The sequence below is a fragment of the Lithobates pipiens genome, unplaced genomic scaffold (genome assembly GCF_037356315.1).
Source record: "Lithobates pipiens isolate NorthernLeopardFrog02 unplaced genomic scaffold, aLitPip1_a1.2 Scaffold_30, whole genome shotgun sequence".
Lineage (NCBI taxonomy): Eukaryota > Metazoa > Chordata > Amphibia > Anura > Ranidae > Lithobates > Lithobates pipiens.
Genome location: NW_027507791.1, coordinates 108,878,054 through 108,895,186, shown reverse-complemented (window position 1 = coordinate 108,895,186; position 17,133 = coordinate 108,878,054). Strand labels below are relative to the sequence as shown.

Below are 17,133 nucleotides of genomic sequence, written 5' to 3'. Positions count from 1 at the left end.
ATCCGCCATATAACCTGCTGCTTTATGTAGCATAGGAAGGGAATCCAGGATTTCCTTTCTGGAGGTTCCCCCTTCCAAATGGCTTTGTAATTGTTCCGGCCAGACCTCCAAATTGCGAGCCACAATTGTTGTGGCCATTGCAGGTTTTAAATTAGTCATGGTTACTTCCCATGACCTCTTCAGCAGCACCTCCACCCTTTTATCCATGGGTTCCTTAAGGACACCCATGTCCTCAAAGGCGAGGTCTGTTGATTTTGCACACTTGGAAAAAGCTGCGTCTACCTTAGGTACCTTGTTCCATACGCAAGTGGGGTCCTCACTGAAGGGGAATCTCCGCTTCATACTTTTGGGAAAAAAAGCTTTTTCTCTGGCTCCTCTCACTCTCTTGATTGAATCTACTAGTGTGCTATGAAACGGAAAAACCCTGACAGAATCTTCCTTTAGGGTCTGATACATCCGGTCATGTAAGGACAGGGAGACTGGCTCTTCTTTAATTTTGAGCGTCTCAAAAATCACCCCCAGTAAGGCATCTACCTCCTCAAGTGAGAGCCTGTATCTGGGAGAGCTTGTCCCTTGAGCAGGAATATCTCTGGACGATGCCGTCTCACTTAGGCCATCCAGTGAATCGAATTCCTCTTCCCCCGATTTGTCACCTTCCTCTGGGGTGGAAGCAGGGGGGGGCTGCGGCTGGTTTTGGGGTCTCAAGGTTCGCTAGCATTGTCTTGATGGATTGCATTTCTTTCTGTACCCCAGAAATCAAATCCTTACAAGCTTCCTTATAGACCAACTTGTCTATGCATGGTTTACAAAGGGGCTTAGACCATCCTTTTAATTTATTCATACATTAAGGACATCTCTTCTTCCCCCCTGACTTCTCTGGTTCTTTGGGCAGAGCCCAAGAGAAGGAGAGAAGGAAGGGGAAAACAGACAAGCTAACATCAGCGAAACCTTAGCAAAAATAGGATGCCTTCACCAAACACCTATGTGCACCCCCCCAACCGCTAACAGGATTCGCAAGACTCTTTAGTCCGGATCCTGTTTGAGAGAGGGAGGAAGGAAAACACACCTGGACCATTTCATAATGCCTTTGCATTGATTTGTCCATCACTCCCCCCCCACCCCCCCCTCTCCCAGCCCTGTAGGTACAAGACACCTCTGTGTTTGCCTACCTGAGCTGGTTCGGCTCCACTGCCACTCTCTACTGCATCCATATCCGATCGGAATCTTGCCTGACCGCCTGGAGGCTTTTCCCTTCGTTTTTGATGCAGCATGATCATTATGTGGCCGAGGCTTTTTAAAATAGCCGCCAAGGTTCCGATCGTCCACGCTCGCCGCGCGACCCAGATCCGGAAGTCCTCTGTCGTCCTCCTGCGTTCCACAGGCCGGAACTTGAAGCCTGTGTCCGCCCCCCGCCTGATTTTCGCGGCCAAATCCAAACCTATCGTCAGGCGAGAGAACGCCAGCCCTCCCCGGGCTTCAGAAGGAGAACGCTGGTTCGTAGCTGCTGTCAACCCGACCGGAGGACCTCAGATGTCTGCTACCAAAACAGGTACACAGAACTCCTTCCCCGTCTCTTATGGGCACTCCCACCGTCAGGGGAAGGATAGCTCCTGATCCAGCCTCCTCCGGTGGAGGAAAAACAAAGACTGAAGGGGAAGGGACGCAGACCACCCTTTAAAGATCTGGATTGTGTTTCCTGCCTCTGGAGGTGGAGCCTATCTCTCTAGTGCTGTCCTGGACAGACTAGAGAAAAATCAATTTAAATCTTGAATTGAGTTGAGATGTCAAATCGATTCAAAATGTCAGCAAATCAATTTTTTTCCCCCACCAGGACCGGCGCTGTGGGCAGGAGTTTTTAGGTGAGGTGGAAGCCTCGGACTAGGCCGAAGCTGCGGCCTCACCTGAAAACTCCTGCCTGCAGCACCCCAGGACCAGAGCTAACACCATGTCCTTAGTCTGCTTGTCTTCAGAAAACTTTTTTCATCACCTTTAGAAGAGGCTTCCTTCTGGGACAACAAACATGCAGAACAATTTTATGCAGTGTGCGGCATATGGTCTGAGCACCGACAGGCTGACCCCCCCCCCCCTCAACCTCTGCAGCACTCATATGTCTAGTTTCCAAAGTCAATCTCTGGATATGACGCTGAGCACGTGTACTCAACTTCTTTGGTCAAACATGGAGAGGCCTGTTATGAATGGAACCTGTCCTGTTAAAACTACTGTATGGCCTTGGCCACTGTGCTCCAGCTCAGTCTCAGTGTCAGTGTCTTGGCAATCTTCTTATAGCCTAAGCCATCTTTATGTAGGGCTACAATTTTTTTGGGGAGTCTCAGAGAATTCTTTGCCATGAGGTACCATGTTGAACGTTCAGTGACCAGTATGAGAGCATTAGCAATAACACCAAATTTAACACACCTGCTCCCCATTCACACCTAAGACCTTGCAACACTAACGAGTCCCATGACATTGGGGAGGGAAGATAGCTAATAGGACCCAATTTGGACATTTTCACTTAGGGGTGTACTTCCTTTTGTTACCAGCAGGTTAGACATTAATGGCTGTGTTTTGAGATATTTTCAGGGGGCAGCTCAAAATATACAAGGTGTACACTCACTACTTTAAATTGTAGCAAAGTGTCATTACTTCAGTCTTGTCACAAAAATATAAAATATTTATAAAAACATGAGGGGTGTACTCACTTTTGTGAGATTATATATATATATATATATATATATATATATATATATATATACACACACACATATATTATTTTTAGCACTCCGATGGTGTGGTGCTGCAGATGATTATATTTCTATTTGTAACTTTTCTGTAAGCAGCCTCTCCTATTACAGGGTGGGCCAAGCACTAAATGGACACACTAAACTGTATGAATTTATTTTATTTTTTAAAGGATACCAAAGTGTGAATACAGCTTTATTTACAAAACGTGTTAGCTATAGTAACAAGAAAAAAAAAAAGTGTAAATTATATCAGAGACTAAACTATGTATGATGTAGTTAACGCAGCAGCCTTTGATCCCCTAGCCACAAACATGCTTGTCAAAGGATAAGCAGAGCATCCCAACAGTTTATTTTATGTTCCAGCATTAAAACTATCTTTCTAATCTTGGCCCTGTCCTTTGCTTGCACAAAGCGCCTTTTACTGACTGAAAAATCTTTTCTTAGGAGCTGTTAAGTTGTTACTCCACAATCGTGGGGAAAAGTATTTGTCTTATTAAATAAGCAAGTTCGATGGAGTTAAACACATGGCCTTACAGATGACAGAGAGGAATTCTTGCATGTTTGAAGTCTATTTCCCACAGATTTGGTGTATACGGGTATAAAACCTCCCACCCCAAGTTCAGTTTTATTATTACTATGCACATCATATATTAACAAAGTATCTGTGTTGTTTATATTGTTATCTATCATATTGCCCAGAAATAAAAGTATCTATTATTATCAGTCCAAGTCATAGGACAGATTTTCCAAGGCTTCATAGCCCAGACTGAATTCTTATCTTTTTACTCCTTCGTTTCCCAGCAATGATTATTTGTAAAATATTTAAATTAAGATTCTAAATATTTAGCAGCATTACAGACCTGAATGGTTCTTTTTTGCCAAAAGATACTTTTTTAATCTCAGCCATGAGGGACATTTGCCTTCCAATATTTTTAATTATAATAGGAATAATGGGAAAAATGGAGAATGGGAAAATATATTTCTTGTACATTGTTAGAGTGCCATATTATATTGCTGTCTACAGGAGAAATGGACTCTGCAACACAAAAAGGTTGGCCAGCACAGGATAACCCTGCCCACAGCAGTCATGCTTCAGGTTTTTTTAAAAAAAATTTGCATGAGTGTCTTCAGGAGAATGGCCTTGTTTTCGTCAGCTTTGCTGTTCTCTGTTTATTTAGACTTTGATGTACAAGACCAAGAAAAGATTCAAGCTGATTAGCCAGAAAATCTCGCCAGTGAGCCAACAGAGCTGGTAGGTTCCCCCTCTACTTAGTTAACCACTCGCTAAATCTGACAAGACACAATGGACTGCTCTGGCTTGGGTCTGGATCCCTGTGTGGATTTATTAATAGCTGTGATCTCTTTGCTTTTTCTGAAGAAAGATCCGGTCTGTGCCTATTAAGACCACATCCGCAAATTTGTTTTCCCCTTTATTATGGTGATCAGATTTAAATGAGCGTCTCAATTGCTCCTGCTTGTGATTGTATCTTGTCGAACCATGAATAGCTGCCATTTTTAAATTACCTCTGTGACAGTCTGCTAAAAGTATCCTGGTTTTGCCATCACACGGCTAAGGTGCTGGGTTGTGAAAATCTTGTATCAGAAGCATTTGTTCTACATTTTCTGGGTCACTACAAGATTATTTCTCCAGGAGAATATCGATGGCAAGAAGCGAAAGATGCCGAAAGACTGCTAAGGCTATCTAAAGCAGCCTTGAACCATCTTATTGAAAAATCCAGATTCATACAGACAATAAACCATCAGGGAGGAATTCTGAGCTTCTCCACGGCAAGACCAGTAGTTCAGATCCTGTGCATAATTAATTATACATTCACCCTTTTTCTGCCCAGGCATAGAAAACTGGTAGAAGAAACTGCTCAGCCAGCAGTACTTGGACCTGAGGAAGGGGTCCCTACACATGGAGGACTCTTCCAGAACCTGTGTGGCATGTGGGAGGAAGCCCAATGCGGAACTTCTGCCTCCCAGGTTCAACAACAAAATGTTACAGGTTTGTCTGAGTACAGCATCTCCTAACCATGGATTGCTCTGGAGACTCCATGGAACAGGCCCCCCCGATCTATGCTCTTCCTCCAATAAAACTCCTTCAATGTCTGCTTCTCCAGATTGAGATAGAGGTTTCCGGTACTCCTGACTGACCCAGATAGATATGGTATTCTGACCTGGTAAGCTCCTGGCAGACACTCAGTGGGATCTGTCAGGCTTTCAGATCTCCTGTCCCAAGGATCGTTTGCCATTCTACTTCACATTCACTGGCTTTAACAGAATGGGGGATCTCTGAATTTGTGCTTTCCATTATGCAACAGCTAGGAAGGCTACTTCATTGGATATGAAAGGCATACTTCATGTAGTAGGTCTCGATGCTTCCACCCTAGGAGTTTTACAATGTTATGAATCCTCTCCCTCCTTTAGACCAGCTCTTTGGCTTTCAGCACTTTCAAGGGCCAGGTTTCTGCTTGGTCTGTTTGCGTTTGAGACCATTGGTCTTTCACTCCTTGTCTTAGACTTTTCTACAGTTTGTATCCTATGTAGCTCCCTCTGTTAAATCCTCCAATTTTGTGGGATCTGAATTTGTGTCTCTGCACTTCAAAGATAACCATGTGTTTGGAGGCATTCCGCTCTCCTTTCACCCAAAAGCTGGTGGTTTCTGTATCCATCATGTCTACATGAAGAATGGCTAAAATGTCTGGTTTAGCAGGAGGCCCAGAACTTCCTTTTTGACTGTGTATTTTTTTAATTTACCTCAACCAAGACATTGTTTTCAAGCCCCTCTGTCTTGCTCCAGTTCGCCAAAAAGAAAAACTCCCTTCCTTGTCTGGGTGTGCTTCAAGGTGAGAATATCTCTCAGCCACTGCTTCTTCAGGAAAAGGAATGCATTTTATATTTCAGATGGACCCCATTAGGGTACATTGGTTTCTCGATCCACCATTTCTGTGAAGATTATCTTCCAAAAGTATTGTCTTTAAGAACGGGTCCCAGCCTTTCCTGTCAAGGTGCACTCAATTTTTTTTTTTGTTATTTTCGGCATTAAGCATGGTTTCCGATTTGCAAGACTACCACATGGTCTTCTGTTTTTGTTTTCTTACTCTACAATGAGGAGGATTTTCAGGCCTTATCTGATGCTTCAAGCATTGGGTCCTTTTGGTGGCTCTTTAACAGGCCGCCCCTTCTAGTCTTTGTTGCAAAGTTGCCCACATCCCATTGCACTGCTTTTGGACATTTCTACAGTCTAAAAATTTCTTGTGTCCTTCAATGGATGAGAAAGAAAACCGGAGTTAGACTTACCGGTAACTCTTTTTTTAGGAGTTTTCTAAGGACAGCCTCTGAGATATAGGGCTCCTCCCTCCGGGACAGGAAACACGTCAACCCAATCAAATAAAAGGTGTGGTCCTCCAGGCCCTCCTCAGTTTTACTCCAAGAACCGCCGGAAGGCTCTAAGAGACATAACACTAACAATCACGTTAGTACACATCCTCACCACTTAGTCCAACTTAAACAACTTTGGGTGGGAAACCAGGCTGTCCTGGAAGACTCCTAGAAAAAGAGTTACCGGTAAGTCTAACTCCATTTTTCTCATATCGTCTTCCAGGACAGCCTCTGAGATAAGCAAGGAGCTCACCTTGTCAGGGCGGGACCACTGCCTGGAGGACCTTTCGTTCAAAAGTCTGCTCTTTATCAGACCATAAATCCAGACGGTAATGTCTTGCAAACGTAGAGTAGCTGGACCACGTTGCTGCCTTGCACATCTCCTCCGGAGAGGCTCCAGCCCTCTCTGCCCATGATGCGGAAACCGCCCTGGTAGAGTGTGTCTTAACTAAGGGAGCCTGCTTCCCCTCTAATTCATAGGCTTTAACTATCGCCATTCATATCCACCTGGTGATAGATGATTTGGACGCCTTGCAGCCCTTGCAGGCGCCCGAAAAATTAACAAAGAGTGAGTCTGACTTCCTGAAGACCCTAGTGGCTTCTAAAAAAATTAATAGACTTCTTCTGACGTCTAACAAACTTAAAGATCTCGCCTCATCTCCGCCTGAGACTGAGAAAAAAGTTGGTAAAATAATATCCTGTGTCCTATGAAAAGTGGACACAACCTTAGGGAGAAAACCAGGGTCAGTCTTAAGCACTACCCTGTCCTCTAAAATGAACAAAAATGGCTCTCTGAGCGAGAACGCCTGCAGATCACTGACCCTTCTAGCTGACGTGATCGCTATAAAAAAAAACTGTTTTTAGTACCATCTACTTAAGTGATGCTTTCTCTAAGGGCTCAAATGGATCTCGGGTCAAAGCCCTAAGGACCAAGGAATAATCCCAAGTAGGACAGGTCTTCATCTTCACAGGCCTGGATCTAGCCAAAGCCTTGAAGAAGTTCTTGACAAAAGAATTCTGCTGGAGAGAGGACTGAAGGAAAACACTTAAGGCCGCCACCTGTACCTTTAGGGTGCTGATAGAGGGGCCCAGCTCTCCCCCTGCTTGCAGAAAATCTAGGACTGCCGGGACGTGCAATCCCCTGTTCTCGCAACCAGGAATTAAACCTTTTCCCTATCTTGGCGTAAATTTCGCTAGTTACTGTTTTACGGCATTCTAACAAGGTCTTAACCACTCTCTCTGAATAACCCTGTGATCTTAAGATCTGTTCCTCAGATACCAGGCCGCAAGCTTGAGTCTCTCTATCTGAGGATGCAGGATAGGCCCCTGGGAAAGCAAATCCTCCCTGACTGGCAGTAATATCGGAGGATGAACAGCCAACTTCTTTATGCTGGCAAACCAGGGTCTCCTTGGCCAAAAAGGAGCCACTAAAATGAGGTCCGTAGCTTCCAAATGAAACTTCTGCAGAACCTCCACCACCATCCTTACAGGAGGGAAGGCATAACAGGCCGAACTGCCATGGATTGGCAAGGGCGTCTATCCCCCCTGGCCCGATCCTGTGGGTGAACCGAAAAAAATTGCATCACCTTCCTGTTGCTTTCTGTTGCAAATAGGTCTATTTCTGGCCTTCCCCAGCATGACACAATATCCTCGAACACTTCCCTGTTGAGGGACCACTCGTCCTGGCCTATCTTCTGCCGACTGAGAAAGTCAGCCAGCAAATTTCCCTTCAGATGAATGGCTGATATCGAGGACAAGTTCTTCTCGGCCCAGCAGAAGATTCTGTTCGCAATAGCCTGCAGCATCGGGCTTCTGGTTCCCCCTTGCTTGTTCAGATAAGCTACTGCTGCCAAATTGTCTGACTAAACCTGCAGACCCCTGCCCTGTAACTGGGACTGGAAGGTTTCTATAGCATTCCAAACTGCCAGAAGCTCCTTCCGGTTTGAGGAACGACCTGCCTCTACATTCGACCAGGTTCCTTGGGCTAAGATTCCCTCTACGTGGGCACCCCAACCCAGCGCACTGGCATCGGTCGTGACCACCATAGCTTGTGGGGACCAGGGAAGACCCTTGTCCAGGTTGACCTGGGCCCACCACCACCACCACAGAGACCTCCTGACGGCAGAAGATAGGGGCATAACCTGATCCAGGCTCTGCTCCCTGCCATCCCAATAACGGAGCATACGTCTTTGCAAAGGGCGCTGATGATGCCTTGCCCAGGCCAGGCCGCTGGAAAGCATGATGTCATTAATCCCAGGACTCTCATAACCTCCCTGATCTGGGCTTCCCGACCTGATTGAAACTGGGCTACCGCCTGCTCTAGCTTGTTGATCTTCTCCGCAGGAAGAAACACCCTCATCTCCACCGAAGAGATCCTGTATCCTAAATACAGGACTTCCTGTGAGGGGGTCAACTGGGATTTTTCCTGGTTTATCAGCCACCCCAGTGAGCACAGGAAACCCAAGGCCTCCTGCACATTCCTTCTGCAGCTGTTGGGCCGACTGAGCTATAAACAGTAGATCGTCCAGATATGGAATCACCGTTATAACCTTGAGCCTTAACGGGGCCAGCGCCTCTGCCAGAACCTTTGTAAAGATCCTTGGCGACGCCGAAAGCCCAAAAGGGGAGAGCTCAAAACTGGAGGAGGTGTACCACTCCCCTGTTCATCCTCACGGCCAACATGAGAAACCTCTGGGACTCCGGATGAATCGGGATATGCAAATATGCATTCCTGAGATCCACGGTGGCCATGTGACAACCCTGAAACAGAAACTTGGTTACCGAGAAGATTGACTCCATACGGAACCGCTTGTATTTTATGAACCTGTTCAGGGGGCGGAGATTCAGTATCAGCCTGAATTTCCCCGAAGGTTTCTTTACCACGAATACGTGTAAACCCCCAAGCCTTGCTCCTCCAGAGGCACCTGCACCAGTACTTCTTGGTCCACCAGATCCCCCAGAAGAAGACCCAGAGCCTTTGCCTGCTCTTGGTCCCTTGGTAACCTGGTTACCTGAAAATTCGGGAGGGGAACTGAACCAAACTCCAACCTGTAACCGTTCCTTATTACATCTTGTATGAACGGACTTTCGGTTGAAGTATCCCATTGTGGAAGGAACTTCCCCAGCCTTCCTCCCACCGGGACACAGGAGTCACTGGTTTTTAGGGGAGGGTTGAGGAGGATTGAATAAGATTCCTCCTCTGCCCCTTCCCTTGTGACCCGACCAATGTTTTTTGGGGCGAACCTGCCTTTCCTGCAGGTTCTGCTGCCTAGAGCTACGAAAAAGGCGCTTTCCTTCAGCTTTCTTTTTCTTTTCTGGGAAAGCTTTCTTCCTATCCTGCGTGCGCTCTAACGCCTCTTGCAGGCCGGGCCCGAACAAATGGTCCCCTGAAAAAGGTAATCCACATAGCTTCAATTTCGAAGCTGCGTCACCTGTCCAGGTTTTTAAGCCAAATGGCCCTTCTGGCAGCGTTCACTAATGCGGCAGATCTAGCAGCCAATTTGACTGATTCTGCAGAGGCATCGGCCAAAAATCCCACTGCCTTGAACAGTAGCGGAAAGGACTTCAACAGCTGTTGCCTGGAAGTGCCCGCTGAAATATGCGATTGTAACTGTGTAAGCCAACACTTTAAGTTTCTGGCCACACAGGTAGCTGCTAAGGCTGGTTTAAGCTCAATGGAAGAGGCATCCCAAGCCCTCTTAAGCAGCACGTCTCCCCTCTTATCCATGGGATCCCTGAGAGAACCCATATCATCAAAGGCCAACTCTGTCTTTTCAAAATCTTTTAAGGCTACCTGAAAAAAATGGCCTTTTTTCCCCGGTTGTTCCTACTCCAGCAGAATCGCCTCAATCAGCGATTTATGGACGGGGAATACCCTGTCTTTCAGTACACTCGACCCCTGATACATCATGTCATGTTTTGAAAGCTGGACCTGTTCTTCCCTGATCTCCAAAGTGTCATATATTGCCTTGAGGAGGTCACCTACATCGTCCAAAGACAGCTTGTATCTGGATGATCTAATGGATTCTTCCTCCCCTTCTGACTCAGAAGTAGACTCTGTCCTAGAGGAGGTTATGACATTGGTAACCTCTCCTTATCCACCTCCTCCTCCTGACTTGGTTCAGACAAGGAGGGCATGTCTACTGACACAATCCGGGCAAAGCGGCTTCTCCCAACCGGTGCCTTACTTAGCCCCACACACGGCACATTTCCTTCTGGGCAAAGGTATCTGGGCTCTGTCCTGTTTTGACCTAAAAACAAAGAAAAACAGGGTCTCATTAAAATACCACCCCTGACCACACCACTGTGCTTCTAGGGTCTGCCTAGGAAGTGCCCCCCTCACCAGCAGGTTCCCCACCCCGGGAGGGTACCAAGGTCAGAGTGACCCCTCCCCCCCCCAGTGTAAGTCCTGGTCTGCCCTCACCAAGCTTACCTGAGAGGTGCTGGAGCCTGTCAAACCAGAGTCCACCTGCACAACTGCGCCCTCCATGGTTCCAGTGTCTTACTCAGTCTCCCTGAGCCTTCACACCGCTGCGGTCAAAGGACTGGAATCTCCCACTTCCAGATGCCGGAACGCAAAAGCTCCGCCCACTCACGCCGTGCGTTTCTTACGAACGCACCGCTTACAGTACCCGAACGCCTCTCGCCCGCCATCCGACCGACCAGGTACGAGCGGTTAGAGCTATAGAGGGGGAGATTGCCGCCCATCGGGGGGCCCGTTCTCTCCGAACGTTTTTAATGGCAGCGGGGACTGATAGCTACCCTCTCCTCCCTCCGAACGGACCGAGGGGTGCTAAGGGCCAGGTCCACCAGGTGCTCCCCCCAGGACAACCCCTGAGAAGAAGGAGCTCCCCTACTAGTTCCGACGTGCTCCTTCCCATCCGGCAGGAAACACAAAAACTGAGGAGGGCCTGGAGGACCACACCTTTTATTTGATTGGGTTGACGTGTTTCCTGTCCCAGAGGGAGGAGCCCTATATCTCAGAGTCTGTCCTGGAAGACAATATGAGAAAATACGATTTTTCGCCTTTTGTAAAATCCACATCTTGAAAGCCATTTTCTTCTGTTCACTTCTATGCACTTGGGACTACTTATTGTGGATGGGGCTATCCTTTGCTGGCCAATGGGTTTTCGTTGCCAGTGTTCATTTCTTCTGTGGGTGGCAGCATAATCAGTCTTAGAAATCCAGTGCCCATCAAAGGACCCCAAGAAAAGGGTTACAAGGAGTACAAAAACTATTATATAATTATACTTTGCTGAATTCCCAGACTTTATGGAACTTTGTCCAGCAGTGTACAAAACTGCTTGGAGATAACATGAAATGTAAGATGAAAGCACAATTTTTTTTACCTTTGTTAGAAACCATGACTGTGTACAGACTGCACAAATGAACAAGCAGTGCCAGCTCAGCTCGGTATATCTTGTAAACTGAATAGACACACAGGGCCGTACAGGTATTTTTAAAGCGGCATTCCACCCAAAAGTGGAATTTTGCCCATTGTACTGCTTCCCCCCTCCGGTGCCACATTTGGGGGGGAAGAGGGGGGGGGACAGCATACCTGTGTTTCACAGGTATCCTGACCCCACTTCCGGGAGCCTCAGCCACAGGTATTTGCGTCATCGCTGGGGTTCCCTCTTCCTCCGTCCCCAGCCGCTGGACCAGGAGAAGAGAGGAGCCTCGCGCATGCGCAGTAGGGTTCCCAGCGTGAAGCCGTAAGACTACACTGCTGGGTTTCCTTACTCGCAATGGAGGCAGCATGGACCCAACAGCTGATGGAAACATCAGCTGTGGTGCTGACATCGCTGGACTCCAGGACAGGTAAGTGTCCGATTATTAAAAGTCAGCAGCTGCTGGCTTTAAGTTTTTGCAGTGGTGGGTGGACCTCCGCTTCAAACAAGCAACAGCAGTTGATGCTGATTACATTTACATTGTAATATAGTAAGATTCTGTCCTATCAATACAAAAACAAGATAAATCAAAAGCTATATCAAGCATAAATTTAGGCAAGAGTAAGATAGTAAAGTTTGTGTCTAGAAATCAATTTTGTTTTGAGTGTGTGTATTTTTTTTTTTATCCATCTCACACACCAATCAGCTATAACATTGTGACCACCCACCTATTCGTGAGAAGGTCCTCTTTTGTAACCAAAACAGCCATGACCTGTTGAGGCATGGACTCCATTAAACCTCTGAAGGGTTGCTTCGGTATCTGGCACCAATCAGTCCGTAGCAGATCCTTTAAGTCCTGTAAGTATGATTTGTGGGAAATCCACGGATAATACTGGTTTCTCCAGCATCCCAAATATGTACAAATGGATTGAGATATCAACACCGAAAAGGACACCATCTTCCATTGTTAAGTGGCCCTGATTTGATGTGCTGGTGCCCACTTGTGGATGCTTTTGGCTGTGGACACAGGGCAGCCAGGAAACCCTGACCGATTTGCTGCTACGCAGCTCAATACGAGCAGACTGTGATGCACTGTGTGTGTTCTGACATCATTCTATTGAAACCAGCATTAACTTTTTCTGCAATGAAAGCTTCAATAACTATTTGTTGAGACTGGACAAGCCATCCTTCTCTCCCCACGTGCCTTAATAAGCTTTGGCTGAATATGACCCTGTTGCTGGTTTTCCTTCCTTGGCTCACTTTTGGCAGGTTCTGACATTTGCAGACCAGAAACATCCCAGAAGAGCTGCAGTTTTGGAGTTGCTCTGACACAGTCATCTAGCCATTACAATTCTACCTTTGTCAAAGTCACTGAAATTCTTATGCGTGCCCATTTTTCCGTCTTTCAAGACAAACCGATAGGGACATGTTCATTTGCTGCTTAATATCCCATTTTCACGTACCATTGTAATAAGATAATCAATGTTATTCACTTTACCTGTCAAGTCATTATAATATAAATGGCCTATTGGTGTGTATTTTGTAAGGACAGGCCCAACTGGTAGTTGCAGTGGTAAAACTTAATGCAACTTTACTTCTCCTCATCGACTTCAGCACTACAGGCCTATTTTTCATCAACTGCTTCTTAAAATCTTTGCAAAAACAATATTTAAAGAGACAACAGCTGGAAATAATGCCCAATATTATTTGTTTTCCCCACATAACTTCCTAAATACAGTAGAGAATAAAGCCTAGTCAAGAAGCAAGGCACTGCTCACAATACTTATGGAGGGATCCACATATCAATAGAGGGCTCTAAAGAACTCCCCTGGCAAAGTGCACCCGATCAAAGGAGGAGGCATAGGCATATGAGCATACATGTTGGTGTGAAAAAAACAAAACAAAAAACTCTTAAGATTTAGTTTTATCAACTGAAGTAACAATATATACCTTGAAGATCTTTTCTCAACTTTCGTAAATCTTTGTCTAGGTCCTCAAATTTCACCTGTGCTGCTTGGAAGAAATCCTGAGGTTCCAGCAATGGAAAGATACTCTTCTCTGTACCCGCATCCTACAGGACATATATATTTCAGAACAAAAACTAATAGGTCAGTCCTTCTATTAATAGTATTATATATACACACACGTCACTAAATAGTATAGGTAGGAATGATAATTAGTGTGATGGAAAATGGAAAACAAAAACAGAAGGTGGGTGGGGAAATGGGTGAACTCACGTTGTCAAAGTGTCGAAGATAATATCGAACAACATAATCGACTAGGCTAACCCCATTATCCTAAAAGAAGAAGAAGAAGAAGAAGAAAAAATTAATAAATCACACATGTGACTATGAAATCTACAAGTTTCTTAAAAAGCAAGTAAGACCACTTTTGTTTATTAAGTGGCCTAACATTTTACTGGCATGGGCTGAAAAGCACCAAGGCTATGTCCGGCCATACATGGAGCGTTTGTATTTCCCTGCAACCACAGGAAAGAAATCTACTCAAGTCCCCTAACAACACAGACAGTCCACCCTGGGAGAAGACTGATTATCGCTAACACCAATAGCAACTGCTAGCGATAACCGCAAGAGAATCCAGCAGGCTGGTTGTATCAAAGTTGAGCGAGCAACTTGGTACATTCAGCCTGCCCATTAACAGTTTGAATGTCAGCCGGTTCCATTAAGGGGTAGCGAGGCCATTGAGGGGTAGATATTTGGCCATGGGGGGGGGGGGTTGAGGGGTGGGGGGGATGGATGAACTGATGTTTATAGGTCTATGTCGTTGGCCCACATGTATTGTGCAATATTCTTGTTTCATATATTCTAATCAGTATATGTTTTTTCTCTTCTTTTCGATTTGTTTTCCCTTTTCTTTTTATATTCTGTTTTTTATAGAATTTCTACTATCCTCCTTGGATTTGTTTTCTATTCAGCCCTGAGGAAGCCATCGGTATGGCGAATCATGTAGGGAAAGATTGATCAGACAGAATCTAAAGGCCAATACCATCTGTGCCCAACATGCTCTATATTTAAGGCTGTCTGATAATTGGATAGAATATATACATTGTATGTTTTAGTATGTCACTGTATCTTTGTCTATGTTGGATTTATATTGTCTATTGTATTGTTATACTTTTTTATTCTGTGTGATATTTATTAAAAATTGTGATAATAAAATTTATGGTTTTCTTTCTATTCTTCTTTTGAATTTGGCACAATAATCCCTTTTCTCCCCGGTCGCGCTCTCTTTCTTTTCATCAGTGTTTACTTCCTCTTTAATAGCACATACATAGGCTGTGGAAGGAGCATGTGTGGTGCAGCAAGGGGAAATATTTTTACACATTGTGTGGTATATTGGAGTGAAATAAGAAATGTGAACTGTCAACTAGTCTGATTTTTTTTTTCTGCCAAAGCCAGAATTAAGTTGGCTTCTTGAAGAGCCACCTGGCTTCTGATGCGGCCCTGATGGCTGATTTAAGCCACTGCTGTGGCGTTGTCAGTTGTCAAAGGACTTTGCCATACTAAATGCAGGACTGGACAATATCTTGGCCTTGGGAGACAGTCGCATGGGTCAGTTCAGGGAAATCTTGTCCCACACAGTCAGCACACTGAGCTGCAGATAAAGGAGGCCATTATTAAGCCCAAAACTCTCATGCAAAAGTGGACTGATAGAAATTCCTTGGTGCGGACATGAGCAGTTAGTGTAAAAACACAGTTCTGGGCTGTGTCCAGGACTAGGCCCAGGTATTCCAAGTGGTTACATCCATCACAGACTGCTGGAGTTGGGAGAACCAGCCGAAGCTCTGAAATGTCTATCATCTGCTAGATGTGGGCAGAGACGACATGGACTGAGTGCTCTTTCATAAGGAGATTGCCCAGATCCCCCAATGTGGACTTGCCGAGCACACAGCAGTTGTTTGTCCCCTGTCATCTGGGGAGTCCAGTGCTGGGAGTTCTTTGTAGCTTGCTTGGTTGAGTCAGAGAACCGTAACCTAGATACTGCATGCAGCGCCCCATCCCCACCTCTAGGAGCTCTGGTGAAGACTCTCACTTATGCCAAGTGAGCAGTCAGCCAAGTCCCCTGTACTCACTCTGTGGCTATCGCCACCATCCACCCAACCCCTATCCTAAGTTCTGGTCAACCAGACTCTGCCCCTCAGCCCTGTCAAGGCTCTCACTTCCGCTAAGTGAGCAGCCAAGCCAATTCCTCTGTATCCACTCTGTGGCCTTCACCAACCACCCAACCCTATCCTAAATTCTAGTCAATCAGTCTGCCTTGGTGAAAGTAGCCTCCCAAATTGTGATAGCTACAAACTCGAGTGCAGTTCACCCACGCAGTGGGAAAAATTAGGACATGCAAATGTGAATTCCTTAAAGTCTACACATGCTAGTACATCTAAAAGTCCCCCTTCCCCCCAGACTTCAAAAGGTGCCCCCTGTGCGCATTCATCCAGACTGGGGGCATTCTAATACAGGTGGTGTATTATTGGCCAGATCACCAAGTGAAAACAGAGGAGAAAAAAGGAAAATACAGCCACCACATCTAAGGTTTGGTAAGCTGCAATAAAATGAAATTGTTTGGTCTTTGGTTTAATATGGCTTTAAGATGGCATCCAGGCTCTGGAAGGCCTGATGAATGGACCCTGAGTGGGCAGAAATATGTATACAGTGCATGCTACTGCCCATATGAATATGTTGCAGGAGATGAAATAGAATTAGCACAACAGTAGGAACTAGTGTCACATAGTGCAGCACGGCCACGATAGATCATTTAAAGCATCACAGCCACCCTGTGACATACTTCTCCCAGCCCAAGACTCATGCTGCCCACCATCTGCACTATGAAAGCAGGAGCCCAGGGATTGCGGTGTTGTTGGGGGGGGGGGGTCCCCATAAGGAAGGAAAACCCCAGACTCAACCCTCTAAGATTGCTGGATTCTTCTCAGAGGAATGTCACCAGATGAAAACTTTCTGCTTTCAGAGGGGGTCTTCAGGAACTATGTCACACCAGTAATAATCGCAAAGGACTGGGACCTGTAGAGCACCTCGCTGTACTACTGTACCAAGGGCGATTGCCAAATACAGGGTCCAGTGTCAGGGGCAAAGTTACAGGCCAGCCCTGCTTCGTCTGTGCAGTGCTGGTTCAGCTGGAATTATAAGGGATTTTCAGTGCACAGATCAGTGAGGAGTCTTCCAGGTAGAATTAGGAAAACAACCTTAAAAAAAAAAAAAAAAAAACAGTTTCCAGTATACAGGTCCTCCATTACCTAACAAAAAAAAAACAAAAGGGGAAAAAAAACAGACAGACTAACTGAAGACTGTTGGGGGGGGGGGGGGGTGCTATATGGGCACAATTCTATTTGCTAGTGTCCAATCATCTAAAGGTGGTACATATAACTCGGGCTCTATGATTAAACCACTTTTTGTCCTGTACCGTGGGACTGGAGTTAACAAAAGCCTTTCTATAGTAGCTCACCCAGTCTCTTCCTTAGACTTATCCGTGTCTTCTCTTGATCCAACACTGTCCCCCATCTGTAGCAGCTTGTCTTCCCTCTCCCCTTTCACAGGCTTCTATGAGAGTAGTGAGAGCCATTGGTTGTGGCCAGTCAAATCATGTGA

The 17,133-nt window shown here is 45.8% G+C and overlaps 1 protein-coding gene across 4 annotated transcripts in view; it reads right to left on the bottom strand.

Annotated features, from left to right (window-relative positions):
• FMN1 (formin 1) overlaps positions 1-17,133 on the bottom strand; it is a 549,096-nt gene that overhangs the window by 92,413 nt on the left and 439,550 nt on the right. For all 4 annotated transcript variants that reach the window (XM_077464743.1, XM_077464745.1, XM_077464744.1 and 1 more), the window contains 2 exons: positions 13,750-13,809; positions 13,463-13,583 (listed from right to left, as the gene is read on the bottom strand). In XM_077464743.1, the coding sequence (XP_077320869.1) occupies positions 13,463-13,583; positions 13,750-13,809 (181 nt within the window). The remainder of the gene's footprint in view (positions 1-13,462; positions 13,584-13,749; positions 13,810-17,133) is intronic.